Source organism: Diceros bicornis, chromosome 32 (genome assembly GCF_020826845.1).
Source record: "Diceros bicornis minor isolate mBicDic1 chromosome 32, mDicBic1.mat.cur, whole genome shotgun sequence".
Taxonomy (NCBI): Eukaryota; Metazoa; Chordata; class Mammalia; order Perissodactyla; family Rhinocerotidae; genus Diceros; species Diceros bicornis.
In genome coordinates, this window is record NC_080771.1 from 34218041 (window position 1) to 34238508 (window position 20468).

Below are 20468 nucleotides of genomic sequence, written 5' to 3' on the forward strand. Positions count from 1 at the left end.
AGACCAGGACCTGGCAGGTAAATGTGGGCGTGGGCCCTCCTTGCTGGGTGGACGCTGAGACATTTAAGGAGCATGCGTCAGGCCCTGGGCCCTGGACGAAAGGAGTGTGTACACCTGAGTCACCTTTATGGCGGTTCTGTGCCCACGGGGGGCTTCCTGCCTTGATGCACCTGTGAGGTGCAGGACCTGTTTGGCTGCATCTAAGCGTCTCAGCTGCTCTGCTCCGGGCTCTGGGCATCTGGCAAGGACCACTAGGGCCCCTCTCCTGGATGGTGGCCCCAGGGCCACAGGGGCAGGGCCCAGACCCTCAGTCACTCTGGCCAGTGGGGCAGGTACCTACAGGACTCACACCTGGTGGTGGAAAGATGCAACGCTGCTGTGCGCTGTCTTCTAGGCTGCGTCACCGTCAGCCACGAGATGGGCCTGCCACTCCATCAAGGCCTGGGTCTGTGCCTGGACGTGGGGGCTTATAGACACAGGTGTGTAATTCCTCCCTCTCCCCCTTCCAGATAATAGTCATACCAATGAAAGCAGATGGAGAGCGTGCTCCGTGTACTTTATACTTCTTAACCCGTATCATCCTCCAGCGACCCTACAAAATAAGGAGCGCTGTTGGCCCCACTTTCCAGATGGGGGCAGCAGAGGCCCAGAGAGGTGAAGTGACTTGCCCAAGGTCACACAGTGGGATTCACAGTCCCCTCTGTCAGGCCAAAGCCGGAGCTCTTGGTTAATATAATTAAAGCCTCCTCCCTCCCCTCCACTTCTCCAGGCTGGCGGCACTTGAGAAGCCAGGCCCTTGTGCGTTGTGACTGTTGAACACGTTTCCTCCTCCTCCCCCTCAATTTGAGCAGCAGGGAGAGGAAGGTGTGATAGGTGCTGTTTTTTTCCCCACACTGTGTTTAGTTGTGTTTTCCTTTCATGGAAACCCCTGATTCTGCCTTCTCCTGTCTCTGCCTCTCTCAGAAACCCCCTCTCTCCCGACTCGGTCTTCTCTCCAAGAGGGCACTCTTGATGGCCATTCACCAAGGTTCCCGGGGGCCAGGCCCCGTGCTGGGTGCTCCCAGCCTCAGAAATTGCCCCCTGGCACCCCCCCCTTCCCTTCCCAGCTAATGTCCTGCAGGGTGGGCTGCGTCAGGCCTCTCAGACTGCGGTGGGCATCTGACTCCCCTGGGTCTTGTGAAAGTGCAGGATCCGAGGCAGCAGAGCTGGACGGGGCCCGGGAGTCTGCATTTCTGGCAAGCTCCCAGGGACAGCCACTGCCCACCAAGCTCCCCGAACTCACTCCCTGCAGGAGGCTGGTGGCCCTGCTCCTTGGCTATATTTTGCTCTCAGAGCACACTGGCAGCCTCTAGTGACTGATAGTGACCAATTCTTGGTCCGTGTCCCCTCTACGGCCCAGCAGCCTTTGTCCCTTCTGTAAACCCCTGTGCCCCTCAGGGTCCAACCAGAGAAGCAGAACCGTGGGAGATGGCTGTGAAGAGATTTATGCCAGGGACTGACCTAGCGGTGGTGGGGCCAGCCCCCAGGGAAGGGCAGCTGGGCGCTTGGGCGGGCTGGAGCCGCTGTCCAGCCGCAGGGTTTCTTCTTGCTCCGGGAAGCTGCAGCTCTGCCCCCGCCCTCCCCTGAGCCGGGCCAGCTCTACACCACTGGCCAGGCGCAGGGCGCAGGTGAGCCGGGCCCGCTGGCCCAGTGCCGGCTTGCTGACTCAGCCCTTCGATGCCTGCTGGCACCCAGGGTAGCATCGATGGGGGCTCGAGCTGCAAAACCGGGGAGGCGGAGGGCAGGGCTCGCAGGCAGAGGGCCGTACTGTCTTCACATGGTTTCCAGGGAGGCAAGCCGGCAAGTTTAATCCACTTTCTAATAAACCAGGCCTTTGAGCTAGCAAAAATGGGTAATTAGCCAGCAGCCAGCGAGTTGGCACCTTGGCAGGCTGGCAGCCCGGCTGACATACACCCGCCTTGCCTCTGGAGCTGAAGGAGATTGAACCCGTGTTGTGCGGGTCAGGCTCCTGACGATGCTTGGACGTCTGTTTCTGGGGGTGGGGGTGGTGTCACCAGGGCAGGGAGTCGCATGCCCCAGGGTTGGTGCCCGCTCCTCTCTCCCCACCCCCAGTCAGGAGCCCTCGCCGGCCGCCTTCCTCTGAGCTCAGTTTCCCCATCTATTAGCTCTTGGCTGACAGGGCAGCGTGGATGCCGCCCGTGACATGAACAGAGCAACAGCGACACACAGTCCCCCCTGGTCCTCTCACTTGCTCAGGATGCTCACCCAGAGCCCTGGCTAGTCCGTAGGGTGGCTCTGCGGCCACAGGGAAAGGTGCCCCTCTGGGCGTGCATGTCACCCGCTGGACCCCGGCTCTGTCCTGCTCCAGAGCTCCCTGATGGTCCTCCCTCCACGGCCGCCGGCCAGCCTCCTTCCGGTGGCCGCACCTTCTCTCTGTGAGCGAGTCCGTCCTCGGGGCCCTTCTGAGTGAGCCTCAGTGCCAAGGGGAGGCCTTGGGGCTTTGGTCCCTTTGTCTCCATCACCTGCCCAGTGTCCTGAGTAATCCGAGTGCGACACGTGGAAGGCGTGTTTGTGAGGCCAACCCGACGTCCAGGAGCGTCCTCCCCAGTGGACAGGCTCCCCCTTTAGGGACGCGTGGAGCCCCCAGCGCTGCCAGGTGGCGGGCCTGTGCCCTGCTCCAACAACATTAATAATAACTGATGACAGAGACAGAGAGAGAGAGGGAGAGAAAGAGAACCGGAGAGAGGAAGAAAGGAAAAGAAAGAAAGAGCCGTGCCCCTTTAGAGTTGGGATCCCTGAGGCCCCAGGACAGAGAACGTCTTGCCCAAGGCCCCGAGGACACTGCAGCTGTGCTGGGAGCAGGTGTGGACTGCCTTTAGCCCTCTCGTCCAGTAAATACCAGTGTGGAGTTTCCTGCTCACCTCGGGGCTCCGTGAAGAAACCCCAGCATGCTCGCCGCTAGCCCGGGGGTGGACTCCAGGGGCCAGGGGCCGGGCCGCCTCTCCTCTCCGGGCTGCACCAGGAGGACAGAGCCAGGGGAGGGCTCTCCGGCCCTGCACGAGGTGGGACCCAGGCCTTCCTGGGACCCTAGTATCTCCGCGCTGTGACAGAACGGGTGTGGGGACTGACCCCTGCTTGGTGTGGTTGGGGTCCTTCTGGAAGTCTCCGGGCTGTGCCTCGGGCCTTGGTGATCACCCTGGGGTTAATTGGCAGCATCCGTTAACCCTTCTCCTGCTGTGTGTGACTCAGTGGTGTTTGGGGCTTGGCCGCTGGATTTTTGAGCCTTTGTTCCTTCCCTCGATTATTCATTCTACAAACGTTTATGTAGCCTGGCTCTGGGACAGGAACTTGGCAAGAGTTTGCTCAGCGAGCTCCCAGTCTGAGCACCAGGCTTTGAAGACAGAGTTTCCCAGGTGCGAACAGTAAGGAGGAAGGGCAGAGGGAGGGCGCAGAGTCCGACCCCCCAGCTCGTTGGTGAATCAGGATGGACCTCGACAGCCCTCTCCAGTCTGCTGGACTCTGAGCCACTGGACGAGGGCCGTGCATCGCAACGCAACACGCACACGGTGTGTGCACACACACGCAAATGCCCACACGCATTCATAATGCACATCTGCGTGCTCTACACACACACAGACCGCATGTGCACACATACACATGCCCACAGGGTGTGCACCTACACATGCATGTACACACGCACACACAAATATACACGTTCACGTGTGTGCACATATGCATACTCACACACAGGTACACACATGCACATATGTGTACACACCCACAGACGTGCACATACAAATGCATGTGTTCTCATGAACATTCACACGAGCACACGCACACACACCCAGGTTCTCCCTAGCATCTGAGTGGTTGGGGACAGGGGACAAATAGAGACTTGCGCCTGTTCTCGTCTCTTCTTCCCTGGTGACTGGGTCCTTCGTCACACAGGGCCTCACTCACGTGGACACCCAGCCTGCTCGCCAGACCTCTGGCCACACTGCCCTCCAGCCATCCTTCAGGATGGGCTCTCCAGCAGCACAGCCCCCTTGGAAGGACAGGCTGGAGGGAGGCCCGCATGCTCTGGATGGGGACTCGGGCTCACAGCAGGGGGACCAGGCCCTGGAAGCGGGCCTGGCCGAGAGCAGCTGTGGGGTGTGGCCCAAGCCCCACAGACTCCTTGTCCTCAGGGACACCTGGGGGAGGCCCAGAGCTGGGAGGGCCTCTGAGTACAGGGCCTGGGGCAGGGGTCCTAGGTGCCGAGGCGACACTGACATACACCCCATACCTGAAACAGAAGTTTCACCAGATGATCCGTTACCATCATCGGTTGCAGCAGCCAAGCAGGTGGTTCGTGAGGTCACAGCTGGGCATCTGTGCCCCCAGGTGACCTGGGCCTCACCCAGCCGGCCATTGTGAGCGGGGTAAATGCCACATGTGGTCACGTGGGTCCCCTTGCGCCCGCTTACCTCTCCTGGAGCGCCCCTCTCTCACCGAAGGGACAAAGCCGGCTCTGGTGTCATCCCCTCCCGGAGCCGGGGCTGCAGCCACGGGGTGATTCTTCTGCTATTTTATGTGATTGTGACTGATTTCCACCCGACGGATTGTTCCAAAGTCAACCTGGGTATCAATGCCAAGCTTGCCGGCCTGGCATCTCCATCTCAGGATGTCTTTTCCTCCTCCTTCCTCCACACATGTCCCCCCGGCCCAGGGTCTGCTTGCATCCCCCGTGGTTTCTCTGAGCAGACGCGGCAGAGCTGACGGGCCTGGTGAGACTCCCCTAGTGCTGCGCCAGTTCTAGAAGCTCCCACCCCATTCCTCACGTTACTCTCCCCTTTCCACTCGGGCGGGACTCGCCCGTCAGTTATGCCCTCAGGTCTTTGCAGGGAGACAATAAGCACTCTTCTCAGTGTGCCCTCCATGATGAGAGTCCCATCCCTGGATATATGTGTGTGTGGTGTGGTGTGTGTGAGAGAGAGAGAGGAAAAACCAGAGGTTCTTTCCAATCTTTCCCTTTATTCTTTTTTTAAAGATTAAACGTAAAAATCCTCTGCTGGTCAGATTCTCAGCTTCTTGCACTGTGTCTTTACACATGAGATGGTGTTGGGGGTTTTATTGTCGATGACTTTCTGGTTTGCTTGTGGACCCAGAGTGAGCGGGCATGCTCTTGTTCATCTTCCTCCAACCCGAAATGGCAGCAGCGGGAGGCTGGAACGTTCCCCATCCTGCTCGCTGCCGAGTCCCCAGCGCATAGAGCAGGCCTGGCACCGGGCAGGGGCCCAATGTATTTTTAAATGAATTACTATACCTGTTTTGCCCTTCCACCCCACACCGCTCCCCGTGCACACACACACACACTCCTGCCCAGCACGGCTCTGCATTCAGGCTGGGGCTCTCAGAAGTCACGGTGAATTCTTGGTTTCAGTAGGTAAGAGTGTAGCCACAGTGGAAATCGCTTGTGCAGGTCATTTAAGATCAACGTAAGTGTGCGGGCCCGGCCCCTGGTGCAGTCGCTGTGTGTCCAGTTCGGATTGGGGGAGCAGCAGGGTGCCTGCCGTGTGTCTGCAGGTGAGGGCTCGGCCTTGCTGGTGCTCCGGGGTGGCTCTGCAGGAGGGTGACCGGCTCCCCTCCCAGCTCTGCCCCATCGACCCTCCAGGCGGGTTACACACCCTCTCTAGGCCTCCAGACGCATTTCCTCGCCTGGAAAACGGGGGCGGTAGTGACAGTGTCTACCTCACGGGTTGTGGAGAGGATTAAGTGGATTAAAATACGTGGAAAGTACTTAAAGCAGTGCGGAGCACAGAGCAAACGCTAGCCGTTATATTTGTTATTATTTTTTCGCCATTATATTTATGATTCTTTCATATGAGGAGCTGCAACCCGCCGGCTGCTGACACGGGCTTGTCCGCTGTGCGCCAGGACACGCGGGGTCTCTCCCAGATTTCTGGGACCTCTGTGATGAACATGGTTTAATGTGTGAGTTTCGGCTCGGCGGCTGGCCTTAGGCCGCAGGGCCTCGCGGTGCTGGAAGGCGGCTGGGGCACTAACCTGGCTTGCTGAGGGTCCCCCAGCCTCTGCCCCCCGGGCCTCCGGAACGCCCAGGATGCACCAGTGCTCCCCTGTGGTGGAAGCAAGAAGGACTGTGGCACTGTCCTGCTGGCTGTCCCTCTGCGGGGGGCAGGTGAGCGGGCACGGTTGTCTGCAGGCCCAGGCCAGCCTCCAGCCTGTCCCCGCCATCTCCCGCCACCGCGGGGCCAGCCGAGCCGCAACCCAGCAGATGTGACTCCCGCGAGGCTGTTTGCTGTGGCTGTCATCGTGTTTCCATGATCCTGTGACAGAAACCCTGTCCCGGTGTTAATTTACATTATAGCCAGGGCACCCCAACGTGTGTTTTTAAAGGGTATAATTTCTATCAACTTCAATTAGAGCTATTTTTATTTTTGTCACCCTGAAGAATTTCCCTGCGGTTAAGCTGCCATTTTTCACTGTAATACCCCTGGCAAGGGCTGAGGAGAAAAATTAATAGTCTCGTGATCACTCAGCTAATGCACTGTCACCGCGTGATAAACTGACTGCCCTGGGTGAGACGGCCCTGAGTGAGACGGCGCAGTTCCTTCCACAGTAATTATGTCATGTCCACCCGCAGTGGGCAAGGCCCCTCTGGGGGAGGCGTGGGGTGGAGCTGAGCCCCCACAGAGCCCAGGGCAGGGGCCCCCCCCTCACCCTCTCCTCAGAATGTGTCTTGGCGGTAATTTAGGCACATCAAGCTGGGCGTCTGCCCATCTTCAGGCTGTGTGGCATTTGACAGGTTACTAAACATCTCTGATCCACATTTGAACAGGGAGAATGCCATAAAGGTTACTGTTAATAAGCCACCTGACCTCCCCAGCTCGTGGCATCCAAGGAGGCGATCCTGGAAGGCAGGTGGTGGGGGGAGTATCGTGCCTGGTAAACGGGGGCATCAATTCATGAATGGGGGCGTGCGGGCCCTGAATGAGGAGCTAGCGGGTAAAGCCAGTCTCCGACTCTGAAGACAAGAGGAAGGAGCAGGGACAGGGCTGTGGTGGGATGTGAGCCTGGGGTGGGGGCGCAGGGAGCAGTGAACCTGCGGGGAGACTGGCTTCCCTCCACCTAACTCAGGCTATCGGGCCACTGAGCGGTGGCACAGCCACGCCATGGGCCGCTACCCACAATAAAAAGGAACACACTCCCGATGCACCCAGCAGCCTGGGCGAGTCTCCAGGGAGCTGTGCTGAGTGGAAATGGCCGGTCCCGCAGGCTTGCGCACCACGTGGTTGCATTTACATCACGTGCTGGGAATGACTGAACTGCAGGGACTGAGCACAGGTTGGCGGTCCCCAGGGCTGGGGTTGGGGCTGTGCTTATCAGAGGGCGCCATGGGCGATGCCTGTGATGGAACTGTCCTCTGTCTCCACCGTGGCACTGGGGACGGGGACCTCCCCAGGGATGACACTGCGCAGGAGGAAACACACGTAGTAGGACAGGTCACACCGGAGAATCTGCCTAAGACAGGTGTCGTCAGCGCCAATGTCCTGCTTGTGACACGGTGGTCTAGTCTGTAGGATGTTACCACGGCGGGGAGCTGAGGAAAGGTGCTCGGGATCTCTCTGTATTCTCTCACACCTGCTCATGAATCTATAAGCATCTCCACATAAAAAGTTAAAAATTAAACAAAAATCAGATCATATCTCTCCTTGGCTCAGAACCCTCCTGAGGTCCCATCTCACTCCTAATGAGAGCCAGAGTCCTTACAGGGGCCCACGAGGCCCTCCAAAATGCAACCCCATTGCTTCCCTTGATCCTCTGCAGCCACATGGGCCCCCTTGCTGTTCCTCAAACACACTAGGCACACTCCTGCCTCAGGACTTTTGCGTGGGCTGTTCGCTATGCCTGAAACACTGTTCCCCCAGACCCCCACATGGATCCTTCCCTAGCTCAGCTGTCTCCTGCATCTGCTGTGTTGGGGACACTGTGCCAGGGCCTGGGGATAGAGTGCTGTCCGGGGAGGGGGTGACAGTCTGGGGGAGGGCAGAAGTGTAACTCCTGAATCTGGGCACTAGGATGAGGGCACTATTGGAGGTGGGCTGGGGGCGCATCCAGCTCTGCCTGGGGAGGGGAGCTGGGAACAGTGTCCAGGGGAGGGAGGCAGACCCTGGGCTGAGGAGGAGGCAGAGGGCATTGTGGGGTGGGAGGGGGACTCATGGGCATTGACAGTGGCTCATGAGCAGACCCCCACATGGCTTCCACCCAGAACCCTGAACTGAGCCTTGGCCCTGCCTGGGGAGCCTTCACCATTTTACAGACTGGAAGCCAAGGCTCAGAAAGGTAGAGTCACTTGCCTGAGGGCACACAGCCCGGAGGCGGTAGAGCTGGGGTCTGAACCAGGCAGGGTGGTTTCTGTGTCTGCCCTCAGCCCCTGCAGGACGCCTGGAGGGGAGAACGGAAGGGGGACAGACCCACACGTGGGCACGACGTGTCCTTCTGCAGTCCCTCAGCGGCCCCATCATCTCCTGTTTCTCCCAGACAGTTTTTGTACTGTCCAGGAACTGGGAATGACTTTTACGTTATTAAATGTTTGCAAATGTATTCATTTACACGTTGTCTAAGGCCACTTTAGTGCCACAATGCCAAAGTTGAGTAGCTTCAACAGAGACCATTTGATCCACAAAGCCAAAAATACTTATTATCTGGCCTTTTCAGAAAAGGTTTGCAGACATGCCCCTGCCTCAGGGCTGTTGTGCCTGCTGTTCCCTCTGCCTGGAACACCCTTCCCCCAGATCTCCATCTCCTTGGTGAGCTCCCTCATTTCCTTCAAGTCTTTGCACGAATGTCCCCTTCTCCACGGGGAGAGCTTGTGGAAAATTCTAACTCCACACACCCGCCCCTCCCTATCCACTTCTCCTACTTGTCTTTTTGGTTCTTCCCACCAACTCACATGTGAATGTGTATTTATTGACTGTCTCCCCGGCTGGCGTGTCTGCCCTTCACAGCAGGAATGTTTAACTGTTTTGTTTGCTGCCGTATCGCAGGCACGGTGCCTGGCACACAGTAGGTGCTTTAGAAATGTTTATGGGAAAGATGGACAGACAGACGGACGCGTGGATGGGCAGATGGACAGGTGGACGGGTGGGTGGGTAGGTGGGTGGATGGATGTGAATAGCCAGGCTGGGCCCCCTCGTGTGCCACGTGGAGGTGTGGGAAGTTTGGTGAAGGATCTTACGTGGGGGGTCGGCGGGAGGAGTGTGGTGGTGGAAAGGTCCCCGAGGGCCCTGGGCCCCTCCTGGGACCTGAACTGGAGTCCCCAGAGGCACCCTGGCAGCCATAGGGCGACACTCCTGCCTCTGGAAACGGTGAACTTCCCTGCCGCAGCCCCCTGCCCTGTCCCAGGCCTTGCGGGGGACAGTCGACTGCCTCAGAGGCCTCCCTTGAGGGAGGGGGCCAGGACATGCCTTCTAGAATGTTCCCTTCAGCCACAAGAGTGGCAGAAGCTGGGCATGCCTGCCACTTGCCTGCTCCCGTTGGCCGCCTGCTGCCCGAGTATCCTCCCGGCCTCGCTGGGGCCCCACCCTTCCCGGCCACACCTTCCCCGTCCAGGTGTGTCTCCGCGGCTCTGAGTGCTGTTAGCAGCAGACCCTGCTTTCCAGTCAGGCTCTCAGACACTCGTGCCCCACTGCCCGTCCCACACGGTGGGCCAGACACTGCAGATGTTACCCTTTCTGTCCTCAGTTGCCCCTTCTGTATAATGGGGCCGAACAGTTCCTGCCCCAGGGCTGCTGAGGCCCAGCGGGCGGACGCCTGCGAAGACTGGCAGGGGCTGGCGCCCTGTAGCTGTGACCAGCGAAAGCCGTTTTCACCCCAAGCCTCCTGCTTTAGGACCGTGACCCATGACCCCTCCTCTCGGCCCTTCAGGGACAGACAGTGGCTCCTGGCTTGGAGGTAACCCCAGTTTCAGCTGAGCCCAGAGATTCTCCTGCCTCGGCAGCTCCCAGGCCTTGATCCGGGCACTCGCTGGTTCTCTGTGGCGGGTGGGGCTGCACCGCCTGTCCTTCTGGTCTTAGATGCGTTCACCGGCTTCCTGTGTGTCAGGCCCGTGCTAGGCTTCGGGAGCCCTGACTCGGGCATCCTCATGACCGCCCCTTGCGGTGGGGTGACCCTCAGCGTCCCCCTTATTCATATGAGGAAGCTGAGGCCCAGAGGCGTTAAAGAGCATGCCCAAGGTCACCCAGCTGGGCACCCGGCGGTCGCTCCTGCCCAAGCCTGTGCTCTTTCTCGGCCACGTGACTGCCTCTGGCCCTTTTCCCCACTGGGCTTGGCTGCCCTCCTGGGAAACACCAGTGTCTTCCTCTTGCCCAGACACCCCCGGGGAGGTGCCCTGCACCTACTGGAATGGGAGCCAGGCTGGGTGATCTCTGTCCACTTCGTGTCCCCTTGGCCTCAGTTTCTCCATCTGTAAAATGGATTTGCAGAACCATTGCAAACTCCAGGAGGTGGTTCTGTGCACACTTTGCAGATTGCCCAGGCGGAATGTCATGACTGTTTGTGTCCCCTTGGTGGCTGCAGTGAGTCATCACCTGGCTGGACTTGAAGCCAAGAACAAAACCTTTTTATTTTTCCAAGTCCTGGACTGTGTGTTCACTCAGGCTTCTATTGTCCTCAAGGCTGGATGGGCCTGGGGCCTCCCTCCCTTCCTCCAGCCCCTGAGAGGTGGGTGCACCTGGGGGACTCGGGTGGGAAACAGTGGGATCAAGACCCCCGCCGGACACGGCTCCTCTGCCGGAGCGGCAACGCCCCCCGGTGCTGCAGCCGGAGCGCCCCTAATTGCTGTCACAGATGTGCAGCCAGCAGCCTCTCCCGCACGATCTGCGGTGTCGCGTGAGCTTAATTAGTCCCTGATTACTCATTTACTGGGTGCTGTGTGTATTCCATATCTAATAACTTTCCAATTACGCCCAGGCCATGCCGCACATTTAATAACCCTTGGTTGTCTGCTTCTCGGGGCCTCCACGTTCGGCAGCTCCATCTCCCCCGACCCCGAGCCTGATCATTCCCTTTATTGCAGGATTCGGAGTCTCTGCCTGCCATTACGGAGCTATTACAGTGAATTAAGGGGCGTAAAATACTGTTTTTCGGCCTCTGATGCACCAGCTGGCTGCACAGAACAAGAAATCCCACCAGAGAGGGTCGAGCACGATGTCTTTGTGAGTGGGCTCCCGGGGGGGCCACGACGGCCCAGGAAAGGGGGAGGGGGCCCCTGTGGCTGAGCTGGCCCCTTCCCCTTATTTCCCTCCTGAGCAGATGGCACAGTCCTGTGACCCGCAGGGCCCCCCGGCAGGTGGCAGACAGAGGTGTCCAGCTAGCCCGGGAGGTGCCCCTCGGCTGTGCCCAGCCAGCCTCCCGGCCAAGGCGTGCACTGGGCCGGCTGTCTGGGACCAGGCAGCTCTTCTCCCCGCATTTGGCTTCCTGCCTCTGCCTGATTTTTCCTTGGGGCAAAGGGAAGGCGATGCTGCGTCCCCTGTGCTGGCTCTCCTCTTCCCCTCCTGCAGTTCTGCTCCGTGTCTCGTCCTCCCCACCTTGCTCTTGGGATAAATCAGTCACAGCCCATCCACAAACCCACTGCCCTTTACCCGCAGCGTAAACCTGTGTGCCAGAGACCGCAGCCCAGGGTGCCGTGTGGCTGCGGAGGCAGTGGGTATGGGCATTAGGCCGTGCTGGCATTCAGTGAGCGCCTACTTTGTGCCAGGCACTGTGGGGTCTGGGTACTCGACAGAGAACACAGCACTGGCCTGGATTTTCGGCTCCGACTCTGACCTCTGGGTGACCTTGGGCAGTTGACTTGACTTCTCTGTGCCTCAGTTTCCTCCTCTACAAAGTGGGAGTTAAGGTAGGGCTGTTGGGAGGATTAAATGGGCTACTGCCATTAGGCGCTCGGTGGGCACCCAGCATGTGGCAGGTGCCCAGTGAATCCAGGGCTGGCATTACTAGCCTGTTTCCCAGAGGCGTAAAAACTGAGGTCAGAGCAGTCGTGACTTGCCTGAGCGTCCTGGTATGCCAGCAGTGAAGCGGCAACTGGGACTGAGTCCCACGTCTGCTTTATTCAGGATTGGCACAGCTGGTTTCTTGGAGCACATCTCGAGCTGACTTGGAAGAAAGAGAAGATTCAGGTTGATCAGGAAAAGTGGGGGAGCCCATGCCCGGATCCTGCCCCCATAACTTCAGGGACCCCTGGACGGCCTTGGGGCTCCAGCCAACAGCAGGCGAGGGGGCCTAGGAGGCCCAGAGTCCAGGGGGGCCCCCAAGGCCAAGGCCGTGAAGGCTCCCCCAACGCACACACCTCTGGGCTTTGTGGGGCCCCCAGCCACTGCACTCCTTGGCTCTCGTTCCTGATGCTTCTGCCATGAGGTCATGAGATCAGCTGCCACTTCTTGAGCAACGACTGTGTGCCAAGTTCTTTAGCAGAAGTAACTCATCTGATTCCCTCCACTGTCCCTCTGGGAGGTGGGCACTCACTATGTTATCACTCCCACTGTGCGTAAGGGGAAACTGAGGCCTGGAGACGTTAAGTCACTTTGCTGAGATCTCCCAGCTGGGAGAGTGGCCAGGACCTGGTGCCCGCCTGCCCGGCTGCAAGGAGGCTGAGACTGGACTCTGGCCGGGTCCCAGGAGACAGGGAAATGGGCTCTGGGAACAGCCACCAGTCCCCGCAGAGGCCACCACAGAGAGAAGTCCTGGTGTCTCGTCCAGTGGCCTCTAGGCTGCTGTGGGCCCTCAAACGGGAACTTCCCTTGTTCTTAAAATACATGATTTACACGCTACAACATGGATGAGCCTGGGAAGCGTTCTGCTCAGTGAAAGAAGCCAGACACAAAGGGGCACATATTGTAGGATTCCATCTATAGGAAATGTCCAGAACAGGCAAATCCGTAGAGACAGAAAGTAGATTGTGGTTGCCAAGGGCTGGGGGTGGGGGAATGGAGAGTGACTGCTAATGGGTCCCGGGGTTTCTTCTTGGGGTGATGGAGTGTTCTAAAATGGATTCTGGTAATGGTTACACAACTCTATGAATACATTAAAAGCCCTTGAATTGTACAGTTTAAATGGGTAAGTTGTATAGTATGTGAATTATATCTCAATAAAACTGTTTTAAAAAACAATAGAGCAGGGCTTCCGTTCCCTGGAGAAAGGAGGACGTGGCACTGTCTCATTAGGATATTCAGTGGTGGCTGCAAATCCCCTTTATGTTCAAGAACTCCGGAAAGTCCCCCTTTTTGCCTTTCCCCATTAACTGACTAACGCTTTCAAGGTGGTGGCCTGGGTCCAGGGAAATAAAGGGGACAATAGCGTCTGCCCCGCTGGCTCAGTCTGCGGGAGCCCCACGGACTGCTGCTCTGAGATGCTGCCCATTTCTAGGGTCCCCGGGGGTGGGGGGTGGAAAATGCACATCCCAGGCCCAGTCATAATAGTACTTTAAATTAAGACAGACCCTGAGCTCGGGACTCGTGGCTCTGGTAGAGAGAAGGCACAATGAGAATGTGGGTTCAAGGCCTGCTTCTTATTAGTCAGGAATCGTCATAAATCTGGCTTTGAAGGGTGAGGAGGGGTGGCTCTTTGCCTCCGTTTGATGGTGTGGTGGAGAATGCTGGCCTCCACCTGAGATGACCCATCCTCACAGCACCACGTGTGTCTGGCCACCTCGCCCGTCCTTCAGCACTGACTGAGTGCCCCCTGGGAGTCCTGGGCACTGCTGACGAGCGCCGGAGAAAGGGGGTGAAATCCTTTTACTTCCAACGAGAGTCAAAGTGGTGGGAAGAGCTGGAGCAGAGGAGGGACCAGCATCCAGTCCCCTCGTGTTTCTGGCACACGACGGTGCCAGGGAACATTATATCTGGGCTGGGTTCTCTAGAGCTTTTTGGGTTGTATTAGTTATCCGCTGCTGCGTAACAAATGACTACAGATTTAGCAGCTTACAGCACATCTGTCACCACCCAGCTCTGCTGGCCTCTGCTCAGGGTCTCATGGGCTGCAGGTCAAGCAAGTCGGCCAGGCTGCGCTCTCACCTGGCGACTCGACTGGGGAAGGACCCGCCTCCAAGTTCATTTGGGTTGTTGGCAGAGTTTATCTGTTGGGACTGAGGGCTGCTGTGAACATTCGTCACAAGTCTTTGTGTGGGCATGTTTTCGGTTCTCCCGCCTGTCTACTGAGGAGTAGACTTGCTGGGTCGTGTGATAACCGTGTGTTTGACCTTCTGAGGAACTGCCAGGCCCTTCTCCAGAGCGGCTGCCCCAGTTTACGATCGACCAGCAGTGTGTGTGGGGGGCTCACACAGGGTCTTAACATGTTTCAGATTAGTTAGCAACACCTAATAATCAGGGAAGTGCAGCTTTTAAAAATGGATTCCCACCTTCCGCTTGAGAAACCAGATCTGGCAAGATGGGGCTTGAGTCCCTCTGTGTGACCACAGCCAAGTCTTCTCCCAGCACCTGGGGTTCAAATCCCGATACCACCAATCACTGAGGGGGCTCAGACAGACCACTGTCTCTGTGACTCCGTGTCCTTGTGCACAGAGGGCCGTGGGGAGGAGGAGCAGGGCCTGGCTCTCCCCTCTCTCCGCGCCACCACCTGTGGGGTTTGTGTAGTGATGCCGCCTGGTGTGACAGGTGCTACCCCGTAGACAGTCCCCCAGGCTGGCTGGACAGGTCATCCTGTGACTAGTGGTGGACACAGCAGCCCTGCACCTGGCAGTTTCCGAGATGATTAGGTTGTGAGAACAGCTAAAACCCGGCAGGGTGGGAACCACATCCGTGCAGGGCTCCAGGGTCCCTGCTATGCTGGTGGCCCCTCCCCCCCGGCCCTGAGCGAGCGAGTGAATGAATGAATGAATGAATGAAGTGTGCTTGGCCGAGGTGCCGCCTCCTCCTAGCTCCAGCCTCAGCCACCAGCAGGCCTTTGGGATTTGCAGGGGCTGTGGTCTGGGCAGTGTCACCATATGGATCCCATAAATTAAAGCCTTTCTAGAAACGAACGGTAAGTTTATCCGCCTGGCGGAGTAGGTCTGTGGAGCCCATGCTTGCCCAGGGAGTGGTGAGCCATCCGTCTCTCTCAGGCACTTCCGTTTTATAGCACAAATCCCTAAACAAACTGGATCAATGTGAAGTTGCTTTTTGACAGCCATGCCGCCCCTGGGGTTTGTAATCGGGAAGTGGGGGGTCGCCAGTCCCCAGGACCGGCCCTCGGGTAGCAGCCATTGATTAGGCCCTGAAGCCCACGTGGGGGCTCAGCTCACCTCCTCACCCGCTCACGGGGCCCTGGCCTCCCGCCCAGGCCTCCCAGGTTGGAGGTGGGAGCCCAGGACCTGAGGCCCTGCTGACCTGGGCTGACCCCACCTTGGCGTCTAGTAGCTCTGTGACCTTGCCCCTCTCTGAGCCTCAGTTTCCCCAGATCTGGGAAGGGGATGGGGCGACCGGAATAGTCAACGTCATAGAGACAGAAAGTAGAATGGTGGTGCCCAGGGCCTGCAGGCAGGGAGGACAGGGAGATAGTGTTTAATGGCTACAGAGTTTCCATTTGGGATAAAGAGAAAGTTCTGGAAATAAATCTGAGGTGATGGTTGCCCAAAATTGTGAATGGGCTTAATGCCACTGAGTTGTACACTTAAAAATGGTCAAGATGGTAAATTTTATGTTATGTGTATTTTACCACAATTTAAACAATAATCAAAGGGGTGGAGGGGGCGTGACCTACCCTGCAAGGTGAACTGAGGAGCAGGTAGATTAGTCGTTATACTAACTAGTCGGGAGTTATTACCAACTTCTGTGCAGAGCTGAGGGGGCTCTCGGGTGATGGGGCCAGCGGGGGGGAGCTCAGCGCCCAGTCTGCCGTCCCAGGCGGGGTTTGCCTGGCGAGGAAGACACTCACACTGGCTCTGCCGCTGCCCTGCGCCAGCCAGGCTGAGTCCCCAATCGAAGAGCCAGGCCATCGCAGGGGAGGAACGGTGCCCAGAGGCCCAGGGGGCCCACCCATTGGGCAGCAACGGATGGGCGTGACCAAGGCTTACCATGTCCCCCTCCTCTCCTTCCAGGTCACCTCTGCATCTCTCGAGGCATCGACAGTTGGCCACCCTCCTGCCCGGGAGCCAGAGTCCCAGCCACGCCCCCCAGCAGAGAGCCTGCCCAGGGGCCCCAGGACCGCCCAGGAGCTGGGGCCAGCGCGTTGTCAGCAGAGCAGCCTGGACGGGGCTGGACCAGACCTCACGGGCACAGGTAGACGCCAGCTCTTTCATATCTCTGGGTACCAGGGTGGACTGTGCCAGCCCCAGCAGGCAGGGGCCCCAAAGCCAGTTCGGGAGCAGAGTTGCACCCCACTGTCGCCTCATTCTGGGGGAGAGCCTGCAGGCTGAGGCTCCCAGTCTGGGATTTGGATGTTTTTTTCATGCTCCTTGGGGGTTAAATCAAATTGTGGTTTAATCAGAATCCCTGTTCTCGACACCTCTCACCCTTGATTCACAGACGGTCTTTGCTGTGTTTATTTCTCTCTTGGTCCCACTGTATTCACTCGTTCGTTTAAGAAATCACGTAGTGCATACCCGTGAACCACTGCAGCCCAAGCGCTCGGTCTGTGCGCCTGCCCTGACGCCCCGCGCCCCCCAGACGAAGCCCCCATCTCGCATCTTGCATTGGCTTGCGTGTTGCGGCTGTGTTTGCCTGAGCACGCTCAGCCTGTTTTCCTGGTGGTGAACTTGTGTCCCAGCCTGGCCCCTCACTCAGCCTCTCAGGCTCCGTCTGTGCTGTCGCAAGCTGCCCGGCGCCGTCTCACTGCTGGGTGCCGGTCTGTCGCGGCTCCGCCGGGTGTGAGCCGACTCCCACCCTGGCGCGGGGACGGTTTCTGGGTTTTTCAGTTGTGAAGGCACCGCGTCCCGGCACCTGTCTCTCTCAGGTGTTACTCTTGGCTGGGAGAAGGTGCTGCCCGCTGTTAACCGGCGTGGGCGTCTCACCCCGCCCCCCCCAGCCATGGAGACCCTGCCGCCTGTCTTGGCACCGTCAGACGGCCTCAGTTTCCCCGACGACGCAGAGGCTGGCTCCTCCTTGGCTGGCAGGCCTGTGGTCCTGGAGCAGCCCTTTAGGCTGTGTTTCTGTTAGTGAGACCCCTCAGAGTGGGTCCCTGTGTGTCCTGCCCCGTCGCTGCCCCCTGAGAAGACTGAGTCCCGAGACCCTCAGCCCTGCCCTCCCTGTGCCAGCCCCCTGTGTGGGCAGCCGGCTGAAGGCACTGCTGGTCAGCAAGAGGAACAGAGCCAGAAGGAGACAGGCTGGGGTTAGGTGCAGCTGGCCCGCCCCACCCTCAGGTTCTGGGCTTCCATCTGGGCATCCATCTCCAGGACAACCCCCATGCCACCTCTTTCTCTCGGTGATGTGGACTCGGCCAGCAGAGGGGCTGGGCCTCGGGCTGGGGATGGATCCGGCCGACTAGGGGCTCATGGGCCATGTGGCCCTCTGAGGGGCTTCCAGATCCTGACACATGGGGATGGGGTGGTCAGGCAGCAAAGGGGGTCATGTGGGTGGTGGACAGGGATGCTTTTTGGGGAGCCATTCTCTCAAGCCCCTCAGCACACTCAGAGCCTTGAACAAGTGTCTTCTCCTGCTCCGTGCCTCAGTTTCCTCATCTGAGAAATGGGAATGAAGGCTAATGGGAGTGCCCGGCTCACAGGGCAGGCGTGAGAGTTACATTAACCAGGACATACGAGCATTCAGTGCAGGTCCTGGCACCCTGAGCCCTCATAAGTGCTGGCTGTGTCAGCGTTACCATTATTTGTAATTCCTAGTCACCCAGCTGGCGCCTCCTCCAGGCAGCATGGAGCATCTCCGAGGCTGTTCTGACCCACCTCTTCCACCCCAGCTGCCCTTCTGCTCTGGGTAATATCCTGCAGAACCGTGACCCTTGGGCTGGCACACGCGAGGCCTGGCCCCCTGCCCTGGGGCCGCCTGGGGCAGGGCAGGGCACAAGGCCCTCGCCTGCCAGCTGCTCCCATCAGGCTGCGGCCCAGGTTGGGGTGTGGGGGGTTGCAGCTTCGCAGCCGGAGTCCCGCCAGGAGCGCCATCCCGCCATCAGGCCCCGCCTGGAGAGGCTGCTGCTGCTGCTCGGAAACGTGACAGTGACTAATGGTTTATTACACACCTGCCACCTCTCATCGGGCTGGCGGCCCAGCCCCCAGGGCCAGCTGTGCACTGCCAACTGGACGGCAGGGCGGGCACAGGGGGCCAGCATGTCCAGACACATGGACGCACACAGGCACGAGGACATGCAGAGACAGACACAGACTTGGCAAATGGACCACACACAAGGGTACACATACAGGCGCACACACACACACACACACACAGACACACATGCATACAGCCCTGTTGCTCCCTCTCTCCCGAGCTGGGAACCCCTCTGTGTCTTGCTGTCTTTCCCCACACCCTGCAATGGTGGCTTTCGCCCCGGTGCTGACTGGGGAGAGTCCTTTCCCAGAAGGGCGGGGCAGCCGTGGGCAGGTGGGGGTGCATCCACCACCTTGAGGGTAACTACCCATCAAGTCCATTTCTGACCCTGGTTCCCTGCCTTTGTCTCGTGCGTGGGGACGGCGGCGTTTGCTGGGGGAGGGAAGCCATCACACCAGGAGCCTTGTGGCCAGCAGGGTGGCCCGGCGGAGTCCCCCCAGGCACACTCACGGCCAGCAGCTGCTTCGGTCTCTCCCAGAGGCGGAGGTGCGTGGCTCTCGGGCGCAGCGTCCAGAGTGCCCGCCTGGCACGTAGTCACTTGCTGGCTGCAGGGAGGATAGCTTCAGGGCTGCGGGGAACTGGGGACCCTCGGGGCTGGGATTCCTCACAGGCAGGGCAAAAACCACGGACTGAGCAGAAGTTTCCAGCTGGTGGGAGAAGGCACACTGGAAACCTCACCATGAGGTGGCCTTCCCTGGTAGCGGGGCGAGCCCCTGGGTCGGCTCTTTCCACTATTCTTAGGTCTTCAGTCAAAGGAAGACCCGTTTCTCATGTGCCACTCGCATGCGGTCTGAAACCCAGCGCGAGGACACTGCTAATTCATCACCTGACGATGGGAATGGGCTTTCCTGGAACAATTATCTGTGTGCCGTCCGCAGCCTCCTTGGGAGAGAAGCGGCACCATCTGGTGATAAGCGAGGGAGTGGCTTGATCCAGAGACCTCGGGCTGAGTTTCCAAATCTCAGTGCTGTCAATTCCCAGCCATGGAGCCTTTGCAAGGTTCAGAATCTTCCCAAAGCTTAGCTTCTCCAGCTACCAAATAGGCGTGGTGAAAATGAAATCTTCCTTGTAGTGCAGTATCCGTGATGTGGGATGAACACTAATGAGGCACCCAAGGCTGCCAAGCAAGGCTGTGCAGGTTTTGCACATTGCCCAACTCCAGGGGGCGCCATTCTCATTGTGGTCTCTGTGAATATGCTCCCTGCATGGCCATCAGGGCTGCCATGTTGCACAGCTGAGTGGTGGCCCCGTAGTTGTGCCACGTGAGCCCTGGATGTCCTTGTTGAGCTGTGGAATGGCTTCTAAAGTGGTTGATAATACCTTTATTAATAGAGATGGTGGAAGCTACAGACCCCACTGATGGGGTTGGGGTGGGGTCACAGAAACCCAGGCCGAGATTGACTCTCCAGTCACAGCCTGCGCCTCCTCCCTCTCACCTGCCATGTTGGGGTGCTGGGGTCGGCCACCCCTGTTGGAGGTGGTTCGTGGGTTCCTTCTGTCCCAACAGCTGCTGCTCTGCTCCCACTCAGAAAGTCTCCGTTCTCGTGAGTACTTACTCCGGGCTTTTGGGGGCCCCTGGTCCAACGAGGCAGGGGAGAGGAGGAAGGGCTGGCAGGGCAGGGGAGGAGCCGTTGGGAGTTGACACAGTGCGTCTCCCATCTCACTGACCTCTGGGCTCCCCTCACCCCCTGTCAACCACCGAGGCAGTGGCTCACTGTGGGAGGGGTCTGTGTGAGCTCCTGCCGCTACGGTAGCAGATCACCACCAACTTGGTGGCTTAAAGCAACACACATCTCGTATCTGATAGTTCTGAGCCAGAAGTCTGACACGGGTCCCCCTGGGCTAAAATCCAGGTGTCAGCAGGGCTGCGTTCCCTCTGGAGGTGCCGGGGGAGCATCCGTTCCCGGCCTTTTCCGGCTTCTGGAGGCGGCTCACATTCCTCGGCTCCTGGCCACTTCCTCCGTCTTCAGAGCCAGCAATGCTGCATCCCTCCGCCTCTGCGCCTGTAGTTGCATCTCTGCCTCTTCTGCCTCCCTCTTCCACCTGTGAGGACTTTGTGATCACGTGGCCCACCTGGGCGTCCAGCTGCTCTCTCATCTCAAGGTCAGCTGACTGGCAACCTCAGTTCCCTTTGCCATGCCGGGCGGCGTGTTCACAGGTTCCGGGGAGCAGGATGTGGACGTCTTTCAGGGCCGTTAT

The 20468-nt window shown here is 58.8% G+C and overlaps 1 protein-coding gene across 3 annotated transcripts in view; it reads left to right on the forward strand.

Annotated features, from left to right (window-relative positions):
• GSE1 (Gse1 coiled-coil protein) overlaps positions 1-20468 on the forward strand; it is a 422603-nt gene that overhangs the window by 136443 nt on the left and 265692 nt on the right. For all 3 annotated transcript variants that reach the window (XM_058528415.1, XM_058528413.1, XM_058528414.1), the window contains exon 2: positions 16094-16274. In XM_058528415.1, coding sequence (XP_058384398.1) covers positions 16094-16274 — 181 coding nt within the window. The remainder of the gene's footprint in view (positions 1-16093; positions 16275-20468) is intronic.